The 15,991-nt window shown below is 51.0% G+C and overlaps 1 protein-coding gene across 4 annotated transcripts in view; it reads right to left on the bottom strand.

The window, feature by feature from the left end:
* Positions 1-15,578, bottom strand: part of SLC39A11 (solute carrier family 39 member 11) — a 258,953-nt gene extending 243,375 nt beyond the window's left edge. Inside the window, exons 1-3 of one of the 4 annotated variants that reach the window (XM_074970758.1) lie at positions 15,299-15,578; positions 13,745-13,878; positions 12,003-12,041 (exon numbers count right to left, since the gene is read on the bottom strand). In XM_074970758.1, coding sequence (XP_074826859.1) covers positions 12,003-12,041; positions 13,745-13,852 — 147 coding nt within the window. In that variant the 5' untranslated portion in view covers positions 13,853-13,878; positions 15,299-15,578. Of the gene's footprint in view, positions 1-12,002; positions 12,042-13,744; positions 14,149-15,298 lie in introns of those variants that run through there. The other 3 variants (XM_074970760.1, XM_074970756.1, XM_074970757.1) reach the window with 3 other exon arrangements.
* Positions 15,579-15,991: the final 413 nt, after the last annotated feature.

The following is a 15,991-nucleotide window of genomic DNA, read 5'->3' as shown; positions in this document are numbered from 1 at the left end:
TAAGACAACCACAGCTGTCAAACTTTGTACTCTGAATGCTCTTTAAAACCTCTTTAAAAACCAAAACTAAAAACTAAAAAAGGGAAGATCGTAACACGAGCAGAGGGAAAAGCTCAGTGGAATTACATTGTTACTTTATGGCAAAGCATTGTTTCTCCAAGGAAAAGGATGGGTCAGTTTCTGCTCATTCCTGTCCCCAGTCTCCGATCCTACTGCCACTTAAGTCAATGGTAAAACTTTTACGGGCTTCAACATAGGCAGGACCAGGCTTCAGGGGGTAGATATTACACTCCTTCCTGCTATCTCTGCACCTCTAAACAAAAACGCCGAGCTGGATTTCCAACAACTGGCACTACTTGCTTGGAAGGAAAATCTATATTGTAGTGCGCCTTGGGGCAAGGACTGTCTTTGTGCTGTTTATGTACAATGCCCAGCATAAAGGGGTCCTGGTCCACAAATAAATGAAAATCTTCTGTCTCTCCCATACCATATCTACCTCCTACAGCGTGGATTCCCTGCCTGGAGGCACCCTGTCCTCAAGCCTCCCTTTCCGGCCTTTTATTATGGTTACATGCTAGAACATAGGGTCACAGTATGGCAAAGGTGGAAAATCAGTGTCCTACAGCAGCATCTCAGTTATCTGAGTGCAAAGCACCTGGACAGAGCTACCTAAACCTCGCCTGACCTTTGCAAATAGCGAATGTGGGAAAACAATAACCAGATCAGCTCCACCTTGAAGTCCTCACTCAGGCAAAGCTTCCTTGGTGATCAGTGAGACCCTGAGCATGAGGACAAGACCCACCAGCCCAACCTCCGGGAAAGAATTCTCTGTAGTAACTCAGAGCCCTCCCCATCTAGGGTCCCACATCCAGACATTGGAGATATTTGCTAATAGCAGTCATGGAGAGGCTGTACAGGCCATTGTAGGTGGTCTATTAAGTTCAGTCTTGAGACAAGTTAGGTTTTCTGCCCCCACTGCTCCCCTTGGAAGGCTGCTCCAGAGTTTCCTCTGATGGGTAGAAACCTTTGCTAATTTCCAGCCTAAACATACAGATGGCCAGTTTATATCCCTTTCGTCCTGTGCCAACATTGGCCCTTAACGTAAATAACTCCTCGCCCTCCCCGTTGTTTATCGAGAGCAGGCGGACAAAGGTAGAGAAGATTGAAACTAAAGAGACCAGGATTCAGTTCCCTGCTCTGCTACAGAGCCCACGTGTGACCTTGGAGAAGGCACTTCGTCTCTCCAGGTCTCAGATTCCCCATCTGCAGAATGGGGATAAGGGACACTCCTTTCTCTGCTGCAAGCTCTTTGGGGCAGGGGCCATCTCTCGTATGGTGTTTGTACAAGCTGACGTTCTAGCACCAGGGCACGCAGACCTGGTCTGAGCACGGGTAGGTACCGGGGCGCTTACCATGGCCCTGAATGCACTCCTGCTCCCATCATTGCTGCCCCCAGTAGAGAGGAGCCAGAGGTAAACACCTGGTCAGAGTCACTGAGTAACCTCTGTTGCTGGGATCGGAGGGGGCTATGGGTATCGCTCCTCTATTCACAGCACATCCCTTGTTGGGGTTCTGGTTAGGGAGCCCTCATCCCTCCTATAAGTATGGCCAGCTTGGTTATCCACTCAGCTGACCCTCCGCCCTTCTATAGCGCCTTTCACACTAGTCGCTCAAAGCAAACATTCGAGCATCCAACCCCAATACGTCCCTATAGGATAGGAAGTTTTAGTCCCACTTGGCAGACAAGAAAAAAGCAAGACAAAGCCAAGTTAAGTGACTTGCCCAAGGTCACTAAGCAAGCCTATGGCAGAGGCACAAATAAAACCCTGACTCCTATTTCCCCGCTCTGTGCTCCACAAGACATTGCCTTGGGATCAATCACACGTGCCAGTGGGAGATCCCATCCAATGCAATGTCTAACTGAAAGAAACCCAGGAGGCATCAATGGGCTAGTACCAAGGGAGTGAAAAGAAAAAACCACCACCACCCCACAGGCAATTGTAAGTGACTGGCTACCCACTGGAACTACGGGAACTACTGCTAGCCAGGGCGCAGGCAGAGACAGAACCGGGGGCTCAGCTGATCTTCGGCAATCCAAAAATACAGGGTGCTCTCAGACATGCATTGGGAGCTGTGCATGCAACTAAAAGCAGAGTCTGGGCCTTGTACGCTCATGCATGGCTTTAGAATGCCTCAGAAACAAAATAAATTTGGAGATGTTAATTAAAAGGCATTTAATGCTCCGGAGCCAAGACTGAATGTTGTCCATAAATCCGCTGGCTGCTCTCAACCCGAGGAGGAAGAGGAGGGAAGGGAGAGCGTGGAGACTGGCAGGAAAGGAAGCTGTGCATTTTAATACAAAGATGTCTCTGGCAGCCCAGCACCTTTGCCGGATGCGTCACAGTCACCAGAGGTTTCAGAGTAGCAGCCGTGTTAGTCTGTATTCGCAAAAAGAAAAGGAGGACTTGTGGCACCTTAGAGACTAACCAATTTATTTGGTGGCAGCATCTCCTGCCAGCCTGAGAACGAGCAGCACACAAAGCCAGGAAGTGGATGTGTTTTAAGTTGCTAGCTCAATAACACAATGCCGGTGCAGCGGCAAGTGTGCGCCAGCCTTCCCTAGCAAAGACTGGGCTTCCCAGAGCCAGACTCATGCGGGCTCAAAGAAGGCTGTGCCATGCACCAATTTTAACCGGGGAACCAAACCTTGCCCTGCCCATTATTTCTTGGATACCTCTATGGCCCCCATTAACACACTACCGGAGCATCTCAGAATGTTTAGTGTGTCTATCCTCACAACATCCCCAGGAGGTTGGGACTAGTTCCCTTTTTCAGATGGGGAAACTGAGGCACAGAGTAGCCAAGTGACTCACCCAAGGCCACAAAGAGAGTCCGGGAATTGAATTCAGGTCTCCCAAGTCTTAGGCTAGCGCCCTAACCACTAAACCATCCTTCCTTAGCACCAGGATCCTCCATCTAACCAAAGACTGGGCACAACAATCTGCCGGAGAAGGACCACCCTATGGTAATGCAAACCTCCCTGCTGGGGGAGGGGGGGAGGGACACCTGTTCTTGTTAGCACCGGTGGTGTTTGTCCCATGGCAGCCCCCTCCAAAGCTCAATTCCAGGGTCCCTACTAATGGGACCTGGCAGGGTTTTAGTTTCACTTTGTCACCAGGGACAAGGAACAGCCACCATGCGAGGGGGGGGGGGGCCCCTGTGATTTCATGCTTTGCCGGTGCCAGCACAGCAACTGGGCGATCCCAACTCAGCCCGTGGCTTCACTGCAAATGAGAGTGCGCTGTACATTGAGATGTCTCCCGTGCGCCGGAGACAAGACGTTGTCGTTCTCACTTGGTGTAGCTAGCCAAAGTAAACCCCAGGTGACTTCACACAGGGTTGACCTTGACACTCGATACCAAGTTAAAAGCAGTCCTCCGTGCCCTGTCTCCAGCAGGATTTTCCATCACATTAGCGATCTCGATGCATTGTGAAAACACACCCATTTTTGCAGTGAAGACAGTCTGTTGCTAAGCAGCAGCACGGTACGTTGTCACCACCCCACAGGGCTGATGCGAGACCAGACTGTAGGCTTTTGCCGTGGTTTCATCGGGAGCAGCAATTTTAAGGATGTACCAGATTAGAGCCACAAGCCTTGCAAGGGAGGGAGAAGGGAGATCTCCATCAACAGAAGAAACCGTGCAGGGTGGGGGGAAACACTCAAGAAAACGTTTCATCTGTCAAACTTTTCAGCAAGAAGGAACTTTGCCTCATTAAGGTGCCGATACCAAGAATGGGCCTCGCGCTTGGGTAGCCATCTCAGCTTTGCACATTCCCAGTGTGGTTTTATCCTGCCCTGAAAGGGAAGATTCAACACTGGACGAGTCACGTGCTGTTTAAAGCTCTCCCCTTTTCTGAGGGCAGTGAACTGAACTCCAACGCAGCAAGGGAAGATGGAAAGTCAGGTCACCTGTGAAGCTGACTGTGTGTTTAGGTATGGTAAACTTCAGTGGGATTAGACAGCACTTCGCAGGCTCACGCCCTCGGAGCACACGATGTCTGGACTCCACATCAGATGCCCACCTCCAGGTTATTAGTTACCGCGGTGATAGGGTCTTAATCACTTCAGCCTTCAGTATACACAACCCTCCTGAGAGGTAGGGCAGTGGTATTATCCCCAGTTTGCAAGCGGGGAATTGAGACAGGGAGAGACTAAGTGACTTCCCCAACGTCAGGCAGGATGTTTGTGGCAGAGCAGGGAACTGAACCCTGGCTTCCCAAATCCCAGGCTGGTGCCTTAACCACTGGGCCGTCCTTCCTCAAGACTTGGAGCACACTGCCGTTCTCCTTGCAGAAGGGCATTGATAAAACAACAAAACCTTGTACTGAAGCTTTGTTAAAGACACTCCGGGACTCACAGGTGCTGAAACTAGGGGTGCGGCAGCACCCCCTGGTTGGAAGTGGTTTCCATCATATACAGCGTTTAGAGTTTGGTTCAATGGTTCTCAGCACCTGCACTATACAAGTTGTTCCAAAGGCGAAACACAAACCCCAGCTAGATCGGGCAAGAACACCTCAAGCATGACATTCTATTCAGAAGCCCACGAGCGTCCCTTTGGAAAGCACAGGCGTACATTTTCAAGAGTGACTCACTAGGGATTTTGGGTGCTCAATTCAAAACATCTTAAAAAGGGGCCTGATTTTCAGGAAGTGCCCAGCACCCACCTTCGGAAACACACCTGTTCTTGTCAGCACCAGGGGTGGCGTTTTTCCCATGGCAGCCCCCTCCAAAGCTCAATTCCAGGGTCCCTTTAGGTGTCCCAAGTTAAGCACCCAAAAACCAAGAGCCATTTGCAGCCGTTTAGATCACGTACTGTGGGTTCTTCAAAAGGGCAGCAGATTCAGGCTTTACTCATTCCAGGACTGAACGTTCCACTGGTCTGAAGCGACATACGGATCAAGACCAGTCTAGAAGCGTTCCTCTGAACCAAAAGACCAGTGACACGAACCAAGAGGACCAGAAATTATCATAACATTGAAAAGCTGGCAATGCACGGCCAAAAAGACAACGCAATGGACCATTATCGAGAATTTGAGTTCTTTGCACGTAATTTGGATCCCCAGTTCCAAATCTTCACTTCAAAACCCAGAGACTGAGGGTGTCTGAAGGCAAAACAGAGAGAATAAATAAATAATAATAAAGACATTTAAAAAAAGCTAGCTTCTGCCTCTCTTCCCTCCATCCGCTGAACAAAACGCAGTGGAGGCCAGAGCTCAAAGCAATTTTCAAGGCACTCCACTTCACACATCATGTTGCTTTAGCACAGAAAGTCAAGGTCAGCATCTCATCTGTGTCTCTGGAGAGAGGTGCTTTCTAGCTCTTCCATCCTTATGGATGCAGAAATCTATTCTCCCAGCACCTGGTGCATGTCTGCATGCGGAAGAGGTTTGCGTATAGACATGGGCTGGGTACAGTAGTGCAATCACCCTATGACACTCCATCACATTATTTACCCATGGATTTAACCCCAGGGCATGCCAGGGAGCCCAGTTTAGAGCGGAGATAGCAGGAATCCCAGCAAAGCAGGAGAAACTATTCTAACGGAACAAACACCAGCCTGTTGGTAAAGCAATTTCTCTCGGGGTTGATTGTGAGCAATGGGGCTGGCCCTGCTGGTTTGTTATTGTAGGGTTGTTCAATCACAACCAGCAATTCACTGCTTTTGCGCTTGCTTTTTAACGGGCAAGCTTTTGCTGTGGAAGAGGCTTTGTATATAACAAGAAGCAAAACAGACTTCCTCTGTGCCTTGGCTGCAAGAGACACCGACTACATATTCGCAACCTGCAATCAAAGGGAGAAACAAGGGTTTAGCAGAAACATATTTAACGATCAAAATAATCCAAGACCGGGGCAGTGTCACAGTAACAGCAACCTAAAGAAACAGCTTTTGAAGAGGGATTAAGAAATAGCAAAATTCTCTACCCATGGCTTTTTATAACAGTCTGTTTTCCCATCCTATTTTGTACAGGAAGGAATTAATCTCTTTCTATATTGCTCCTTTGGTCATTTAACGAAGCAGGTCAAGGTTGGATAGGAGCAGTGAATAGCCTGTCTTGCTCCAGCTAGTCCACATACACAAAGCTTGTGGCATTCGCTATCCGCAATGAAGAGTTCACAGCCTGGCTTATTAACAAGCAGCACAGTGGAATTCAGTCCGGCTTCCAGCAGGGTTCCCGCCAGTTCATTTCCCTCTAGGTTCCATGCAAGCCACCTGGTGCTCAGAAAATACTGATTTCAAAGCCCTGCACACAGCATGCTAAGTCGCGATTTTCCAAAGGAGGAAGATTAATTATTCCTGCCCAAGCTTGATGCCAACACAAAGAGGTGAGGTCCAGGGGAAGTTTCTAACTGATTCGGAAAGGTTAGAGTGTCGTGTCATTAGGGATTCAAAAGAATGCCCACAGTAACTCACAGCTGATTTGTAACTGCTGGATGCATCTCAAAAGGCATCTGATCTCATGCTCACATAACCCTCAGCCCCACTTTGCTCTTATTCTGCACCCTGTCTAGGTCCAGGAAACCACAAGAGCAACTGCTTTTATACAGAAGAATCATCCTTTTGATAAAAAGTAGGACTCGGAGGCAGGAAACGGTCCCATCCCCGGCTCTGCCACAGACTCCCTGTGTAACCACGAGCATGTAACTCTGTACCTCTGTGCCTCAGTTTTCCCATCTGCATAATGGGGAGAATTAACACTTCTGAGGCTTAGTTTACTAAGGTATATAAAGCACTTTCAGATCCTGAGACACAAGGTACTAGCTGGGGCAGAGCATTTTTGCCCGCCAGCACAAAAAGATCCCAGCTCCATGGACCGTGCCGCTCTGCCCCCCTCCACTTCTCCCGAGAGAGGAGGACTCGGAACGGCATCCCGCACCAAACACAGGATGTCCACCCATCCAAAACTAAAGGCAACTCCCGCAGAAGCTCCAACTCCCATCAGCTGTGTTGCTTATGGAACTGCTCCAGAGCTGCTCAGATCATCAGGCCAGTCTCCCGTTCTTCAGGAGCCAGCTGTGGGGGAAAAATCCCCAGAGGAAAATCCAACCTAAAATGCAAGTGAATTCTATCACCCAGGGGCACTGTGCAACAAAACCATCTCAAGCAATAAACAGTTGCACAACACTAGACGTTTCAGAGGAACTGGGCTGAGAACAGCCTTTGGAGGAAGTTATTTTGCTCTTTTACCAGACACACACAGCCATCTGACACAGATCTTGCAGGAAAAGGTATACACAGACATTAAAGAATACATTTTCATCACAACATTTGGGGCTTTAGCCACACCACTGCCCTCTATAGCAGGGGTTCTCAAACTGGGGGTCGTGAGATTATTAAGTGGGGGTGATGAGTACATACCTCCCAACTAGTAAGTCTGCTGTGAAAAGTGATATTAACATACAAATATCACTTTTAAATATAAATGTGTTTTTAACTCCTAAGGGGGAGTTGCACTCTGAGGCTTGCTGTGTGAAAGGGGTGGCCAGTACAAAAGTTTGAGAACCACTGCCCTACAGCCTCCATGGACCGACAGCATGCACACAGCTCCCACCCTGGGACAGTTCTACCCACAGACAGGTTACTCCGTAGAGGTCTACGATGCTGTGTTTTGCACCTTCCACTGAAGCATCTGGTACGGACCTCTCTCAGTATCAGGGTAGCAGCCGACACAGATCTAGATTGGCAAACGCTACATTGCCCAATATCAAGCATCTTGCTTTGTTTCTAAAATTGCTATATCCAGCCCAGTCCAAATCTGGAGGTTTTCTAAACAGACAGGGCCAGTCCAGCTTTCTTGCTAATCTTGGGAGCACCCGGAGGAAGTTTTTGGGCGCGTTGGTGTGTGAACACCCAAGCATCGCAAGCCAATGAGGTCAGATTCCATCCGTCATGGACAAACCCCTCACGGTGATAACCGACTGTCCAGCCCACTAGCAAAGACAAAGCTGGGAGCACACTCCTTGCGTGTTTCATCTGATCGGAAACCTGATCTCTAGCACTGCCGGGAGGCCACCTCATGACCAGTTTAAGTTGCCGGTCCTCCCATGAGTCTTTCCATAATTGCCAGAGAGCTGGCATCCGGAGACGTCAACCAACAGCAGCCACCCAACCATCATCCCGTTGCCGTTAGTTTCATTCTACAGACCTACGAGATTAGGAGACGGGCCCCAACTTGTGCCGATACCAGCATTTGGCGGTCTGGCTGACGCGGCTAATGGCCAGCACTTGGACACAGTAGCAAGCCAGTGAACCCACGAGGCAGTCACTCTAAATAAACCGACACTGCAGCAATATTTGAAGGGGATGCTGGGCCCAGTCTCACATCAGGAGGCTGCTGGCAGCAGCTCCGTTTCTTCAGCATCTATTTAACCACCAAGGCTGGTGAATTTGGTACATGTGACTAAAGAACCGGATGCTGCACCCCTAAAGCAATGGGACCCCCGGTTCAGTTCATTCGGTGACAAGAGAACAGGGCTCTCAGCCTAGCTGCTGCTGGGCATTTACTTAGGTCACGTCTGGTGAGTCTGACAGTGAGCACCGTGACTGTGTTCAGCCAGGGAACAGAAATATCGAGGCCAAGACAGCTCTGGAGGATCCCCAGGTGAATGCAGAAGGAACTGCTGCAGGACGGGGAGGGAGGGGGCTAGGCAGCTCTGGGCTGAACAGCATCAGCAGAGCTGGACTAAGACGGTAATCTGCGGATCAGGATGGAGGCGCACTGTCGGACGGGCCAAGAGCGCAGCACGGGAATAGCAGAAGGTGCAGGGGGTCAGGAATGAGGAGCATCAGCAGAGCCAACAAAGGATGCGCCCAGCACCTGGGTGCATCATGTTTTCATAGGTGAAAAACATGACTAGCAAGATTCAGCTCAGCATGCGAGCAGAAAGGCTGGGGGCAGAGATAGAGAACAGGACACTGCCCTTGAGCGACCACCCCTGCCGTCCCCAGAGGAAGGACTGCTGCAAGACGAGACCCTTCGAAGTGTATTATTTCTATTAGTGTAACCCAAAGGAGTCCCGGTCACTGACCAGGACCCCAGGGTGCCAGGCGCTGTACAAACACTAAACAAAGAGACACTCCCTGTCCCACGAAAGGAGAAGAAATCTCAGATGCCACCTTTGAAGAACAAAGGCAAACCAACCAACTTTAGCCCAGCCATTCTATCCCACTCAGACGGGCAATGATCGCAAAAACAACCCTGCACATCCGTCTCCTGCAGCAGCCGTTCTTCACATGCAGCCCAGGGGGAGCTAGCTGGAGACACACACAGCACTGGCTCTCCTCCTTGTTTCTGACTGCTACGTCTCATCTAAGGGGAGCTAACAATACATTTGACACTTTCCCATCCAAGTAAGTTGCGGCGCTTGCCACAGAGAGGTCCCATTATCGCCCAGGAAGAGCGGGGCGGGGTTCGCAGGATGGCAGATGGGGCGAGAGACAATGCAGCCGTTAACAAACCCGGAAGGGTACGAGAGGCCACGCGCGACAGCTGGAGAGGAGAGGCAGATACACGGAGGAGCCAACGGCTCATCAGGACGCAGGAGCGCTGAGTGACGTGAGGCTATCATCTCTGTTAAAAGACATTAAACAGACCAATGGGGCCCAGCAATTCCCCCACCCCCCGCTACACTTGCACAGAAATGCTCCTTTCAGGAGGTTAATGTCCTGGCACTGCGGCTCTCAGACTTCTGCAGAGTTGGCCACATTTTAAGACCGAAGGGAAACCCGGCAGGCGGCTCCTCTTCTGCAGTCCCACAGCAACTTTGTGGCAACTGCAGCATCTAGCAACCTGGAGCAGCAGCGTCAGAAAAGCACCTCATGGATTTACAACTGGGCTCAGCATGCTTTACCAGCGGGAAACGAGGGGTCACCCCGGACTGGCTGGCTGCAGACCACCAGCAAGCAGCGAACAAGTCACAGTTTGGAAACCTCAGTCCAACAGTACAGCACAGCTCAGCGCAGGCAAGTAGCAAATTAAACCCAACCCTGTCCTATATGGCACTTTAGCAATTCGGGCCCACTAATGCCAACCGGAAACCTGGACAATTTGGAGCCGGTTTTCTTTGTTTGCGCAGCACGCTCCACCGAGAGGGCCGGGCCAGCAATCAGAGCTTTCTAGGGTAGTTTTAGCTGTTAGCAATGTTATTAACTGCTGCAGGAAAAACAAAGAAGCCAGAAATCCACTGCTGACAGGTGAATGGGCTTCCAGTTTGCCTCAAGCACAGATGGGCATTTGCTGTACTCCAGGAGTTGCTGACACATACAGGATACACACTCAATCAACCAGCATCTGTATGTTTTGCCGAGTCATTTAGCCATCATTGACCCACACCTGCCTGATTAGAACAATGATACAGAGGTGCGGTTTAGAGGGACAAGCCAAGAGGTTCTGAATTAAGGCCAAAACTCTAGCCACCTGCCACCTTATTATGCCACTGGCTAGGAACACGGACCCCAAAGCATTCTGGGAGAGAACTGAACAAGAAACAGTGCCCAGTGCTGGGTGGCCATAGAGCCAGACTTGAAAAAGTAACACTTTTACACCCACAATGCACTGCAACAGAACATCTTGACCTCCTTTCCTGTGCCAGACATCAGGGCCAGGAGCCAAAGCGTTCCTCCCGGGCTTTTCACCATTGCCACACGCCTCCTGGAAAGGGGCATGTACCTTGCAAGCTGGGCAGCACCTCAGCCTGGCTCAGACACAGCAGCGCTCCAAAGGAAGTGGGAAATGGCCAGCCAGTTTTCCCTAAGTACCGAGAGCCAGACACATTTCTACATTGGTTGCTCAGCCGCCCATGTACATTCAAGCTCCCAGAAGACAAGCCAGTGATTTACCAATTCAGAATACAAGATACAAGCTCACCCGAATCCTCTGGAGGTTTTCCACCAGCCTGCCCTGATGCAGTTTAAGCCAGCTCTTCAACACATACCCTGAATTACCGCGTGCCTTGCAGGAACACAGTCTCCTAATAAGCATTCAGTTTACATGAGGCTGTTGATTTAGGCCTGAATCATGTAAAGGCTCAACTGCCCCCTGCAGACTTCAAGCACCTGAGCTCGCTGGGATACTCAGACACCAAGTTAGCCACACGCATCAGCCTCCGCAGGATCAGGGTTCTTTCGCTTTTCCTATCCAGAGAAGGAAGCTGTAAGGGGCACAATTCAGAAAATCCAGACGAGCAGCACTGAACGTGGAGACCACACCCACCACAGGTGAAAAATCCTGCTTTGTGCCAGACGGACACCTGCATCTGCCCTCGCTGCACCACCTCTAACCTTGCCTAGGAGGCACTGGGACAGGACTTGAACCTTTCTCAAACCTGTTCCCCAGCACGCAGGAGGCGCTGGGAGGGAGGGGGAGGAGTTGGTCCGAGACCTCCGGCCCTGCGGATAGGATTCGGCCCCCTCCCCTGAGCATGCCCCGTCCCTGCTTCTCCCCCTCCCTCCCAGCACCTCCTCCAGGCCGCTGAACAGCTGTTCCCCGGTGTGCAGGAGGCACTGAGAGGGAGTGGGAGGAGTTGATCATCAGGGCCAGCGGACCCCCTGGAGTACCCTCGGTTTCCCAGACGCTGGGAGGGAGGGAGAGGAGCGGGGACAGGGTGCTCTAGTGGGAGGGGGTGGAAAGAGGTGGAGAAGAGGAGGGGCAGAGGTAGAGCAGGGGCAGAAGAGGTGGGGTAGGGTGGGGCCTGTGGATGAGTGGGGAGTTTGGGGGCCCACAAAATCTTTTAAATCAAAATAGGGGTCCTTGGGTTGCAAAAGTTTGGAACCGCTGCTTTACCAGATTCCTCCCCTGCCTCACGTAGCCCTAATTAGATCTTGGACACACACCAAAAACATCCATGTGATGACACAGCCAGATGAAGCGTGGGGGTGGTTTAGGAGAGTACATGAAGCAGATGACGAGCAGAATGAGGATGCCCCAGTGTGTGCTGTACTTACCCCGGCAGCGAAGCCCAGGCTTCCATCTAGGATTCGCCTCTGAAAATTAAATCAGAGCATTTAATTTTCCAACTGCTAAAAGAAGCAAGGTGCAACAGCTTACAGCATGAGAGCAGCGCTGAGGGGAGTTCGCAGCTCTGGCCCTGATTCTAAGATCCTCATTTGCTCCCCATTACTGCAGTATTTGAGTGCCGCCCAATCTTTAATGTACAAGACATCCCTGGTAAGTAGTGCAACTATCCCACTTTACAGATGGGAAACTGAGGCACAGAGGCACGAAGTGATTTTCCCAGTGTCACAGGGTCTCTGGTAGAGCAGGGAACTTGGGTCCCCTGTGCCCCAGGCTGGCACCCTAACCGCTAGGTGCTCCTTCCTCTCAAGCACGTGCCTAACTTCTCAGGGTTAATTTTAAGCACATGCTTAAGTCCCATTGTGGCTTCAATGAGTCTTTAGCACCTTCCTAGGTAGTGCCCTGCTATATAAAGGGGGACCTAAGAACGGACTTAAAGTTTAGGCTGTGCTTTGCCTCTGCCAGGTGAGCGCCTTGTCTGCAGTTCTTCAGTTTTCTCTCAAGTTTGGTTTCTATCCAACAACTACTGAAACCAGAATATCAGTCAACTGACTGCACAGCCTGTCAATTATTCAGGGTTGCCCGCTGCCTAGCTCACTCACAGCATGATTCTCCCTTCCTCAAGGGGAAAAAAGTACTATACTCTCCCTTCAAAACCAGGCTCCTGAATAAGTCATCCAAGAAGAGCTTCGATAAGAAAGAGGTTGGGAAAGCAGGATGAAAGCCGAGGGAAACACTGACACAGGCCTGCCGCTTTCCAGAAGGCAGCTTCGGAGACAAAGGGCCAGAGCAGAGTCTCCGCTCGTTCAACCCCGGAGTCCGGAACTGACCCAAGTTCCGAATAAAGTCACCGTACATCACAGATGTAAAGGCAGCAGAGAAGAATCCACTCCAGCTGCAGATCTCAGCCGCCTGCTCACCCCTTGCTCCCAAAAGCTTGAGAAAGCAGCCGGTCCTTGCAGGATGCTGTGATGGTGAACAGATCTGGGCTATTCCAGAGTCGAGACTCCCTGACTGAAAACACCTCGGATCAGAGAGCCAAGCAGGGATCTTTCCTTCTTATGCACCACTGCCAGCAATGTAGGCCACTCAGTTACACCCAGCAACTAAACTTTGCCAAGCAGCTGGAACTTGGTCAACAATATCACTGCTGATTCATGAGTCAGAACAGAATCCAGCTCCCTCTCTCACAGCTGCACTGGCTCCAGAGGGCCAGCAGGAGTATGAGCTACTTTTTGACATTAAAACGTGCTCGCCTGCTTGTGCATACACAGGGAGGGAGACCTGTTGAGGAAGAAACTGTCTTTCCACATCCCATTTCCTGAGAAGAACCACATTCGATGGCTTTACAGTTGTAATCTAACACCAATCTTCCTCCTTCCCCGCCCCCCACCATTCCTCCCCCCTGCCCACAGAGGAAAATAAATGCAAAAGATATTTGCTTGTGGGGCATAAATGCATAGGTACGCATCTGAGAGCTGGATTTACAAGGGAGCAGGGGTTGGAGGGAGACTCCCTCCAACATCATAAAATGCAAATTAAGACTCCCCTCTTCCCATCCAGAAGTCAGAGCCATACAGGCAGAATCAGGGCCTAATTATTTTGTACTGATCACACAAAAATCTTGTCTGGAAGGAGGAATGTGTTTTCAGAACTGAATGGCAACACCCACCTGGCCACTTGAAAATACAAAGACTAGCGCAGAGCCAGCAGCTGTCAGCCCCCAGGTAAATAAAGTCCCGAGCAGCGCCTGGACCACCGGACTGCAGTTTTGGATCATGCTGAACACACTCGGGTTTTACTGGCCTAAAAGAGATTTGGTGCATTAGGAAAGAGACAGCGGCAACATAAAACTCAGGCATTACAGAGGACAAGACATCCCTTTCCTGTTATCAACAGCAGCTCCTTAGGGCCTGGTTCTCAGAAGGGCTAAGTCCCTGTTGCTCTCTACAGAGCTGTAGGTCCTCAGCACTTCTGAAAAAAACAAGCCCTTCTATTACTAATGACAGCTGTCGTTTACATCGAGTACCCAGGAGGCTTGCCTGCATTTCACTCCGCACCAACAATGAACCTACTCTGGTCCGTTTCACTGTTGTGTATGAACCTTTTCTGGTTCAGGCAGGCTGACAAAATGTCAGCGTTTGGGGGGTTGAAATCCTGCCATTGGCAGACTCGAACCCATGTAGCTCCTCACAGACTATGATGGTGATCCAATCCAAGAGCAGGTCAAGGCCCACAAAGGTTTGTCAACATGTGGAGTGATTTAAAAAGAAAAACCAAGCGTTACATTCCTAGCAGTGTTGATATTTTAGAAAGTTTCAATAAACAAGTGAAAAGCAAGTACCATTTCAATCCAACTCCCACAAGCAGTTTCCTACATCCACATTTGGTCTTCCCACTTCCCTTTCTAGCCCTTTTTCCATTCACCCCTCAAAAATGAGAAGCGAGATGCAATTCAGTCTGCACACCCTCCTCACCCTGAGCAAAAGAATGCATTCGCTCTTTTCCATTACACTTGGACTGCACCAGAGAAGTGTCTGCTTATGCCACTCCAAAGCGCGCACACCATACTTTTGCCGAAAACAGTTTTACCCCACGTCAGCATTTTGAATATTCGTGCACTCACAGCACTATTTTCATTGCACTAATAGTTTGCAGACACTTCTGTTGTGCAGGAAAAGGAGAGCTACGCCAGCGACAGACAGTGTACTTGGATACTTCTGAAATATTATTATTCAGGAGCAACCAATCATGTAAGGAAAGGAACACAGATGTTTTATTATTTCATCTGAGGAATGCCCAGATAATGTGAAGTAGTTATATCATCCCCCCCGCGAGGAGACATTTACTGAGATATTTCTCTCTGCCAACCAAGACTTTAAAAAAAAAACAAAAGCACTCGTATTACCACGTCTCTGTACCCTCTCTTTAGAGATCTGTGCAGATTCTTTCTACCTGCTGAACTTAAAGTCAAAGGTTAACAAAAATGCCAGCCTCCGCTGCTCCAACTTTCCCTGCTTCACCACAAAAGCTCAACACCGAGCCCAGCTCTACAACCCACCCTAAAGGCTTCAAATCCCTCTCTTTGCCCAAACCGGCCCACATGGGTACGCGTGGCTCGCAGCGTCAGACACAGCTGTAGCTCACGAAAGCTTATGCTCAAATAAATTGGTTAGTCTGGAAGGTGCCACAAGTCCTCCTGGTCTTTTTGCGAATACAGACTAACCCGGCTGCTCCTCTGAGACCGTCTTTCCAAGGTCCCTTTTCTCCTCCAAAGTCCTGCTGCGAAAACAGAACAGAGCGGGGCCCTGATACACCGCAGCCTTATGCCTTCATTCACAGCCTCCCCCCAAGCCGGGGTTCACGGACGTGTAACAGGCCAGGACTTGCCCCTCCAAGAGTGTCACCCTCCCCGGGGCCACCTAGCACCCGCGACAGCACTGCGGAGCCGCCGCGGCTGCGGGCCCGGCTCTCCCCAGGGTCACGCCCGGGGCAGGGGAGAAGAGCGCCCACCCAGCCCGCGGGCGCCCCGCAGCAAGGGACCCCCCCCGCGCGGGGTTACTTCTTTGCACGCTCGGGGGGGGGGGGCTCCGTGACACGCCCACCAGCTAGGGGCCAGCACGTTTAACCCCTGCGGCCACCCCAGCGGGAAGGGCTCCCCCCCCCGGGTGACTCGGCTTGCGGGCTCTTTGCGGCTCCTAAGCAGAGCATGCGGGGCCGGGGGGGGCACTTGTTACTCTGGTCTGCAGCGGGCCCCTCCCCGGGACAGGCGGGAAACACCAACTCACTGCAGGGACCCCCCCCGGCCCCTGCCTCCAGCTCCTGCCCCAGCCCGGCCGCGGCTCCAGCTCCTGCGGCCACTTCCGGCTCCCCCCCCGCCCACGTGTCTCGCGGCCACCCCTGCGGGGCCCGCCCCCTT

Source organism: Natator depressus, chromosome 14 (assembly GCF_965152275.1).
Source record: "Natator depressus isolate rNatDep1 chromosome 14, rNatDep2.hap1, whole genome shotgun sequence".
Lineage (NCBI taxonomy): Eukaryota > Metazoa > Chordata > Testudines > Cheloniidae > Natator > Natator depressus.
This window is presented reverse-complemented; position numbering and strand designations above follow the sequence as displayed.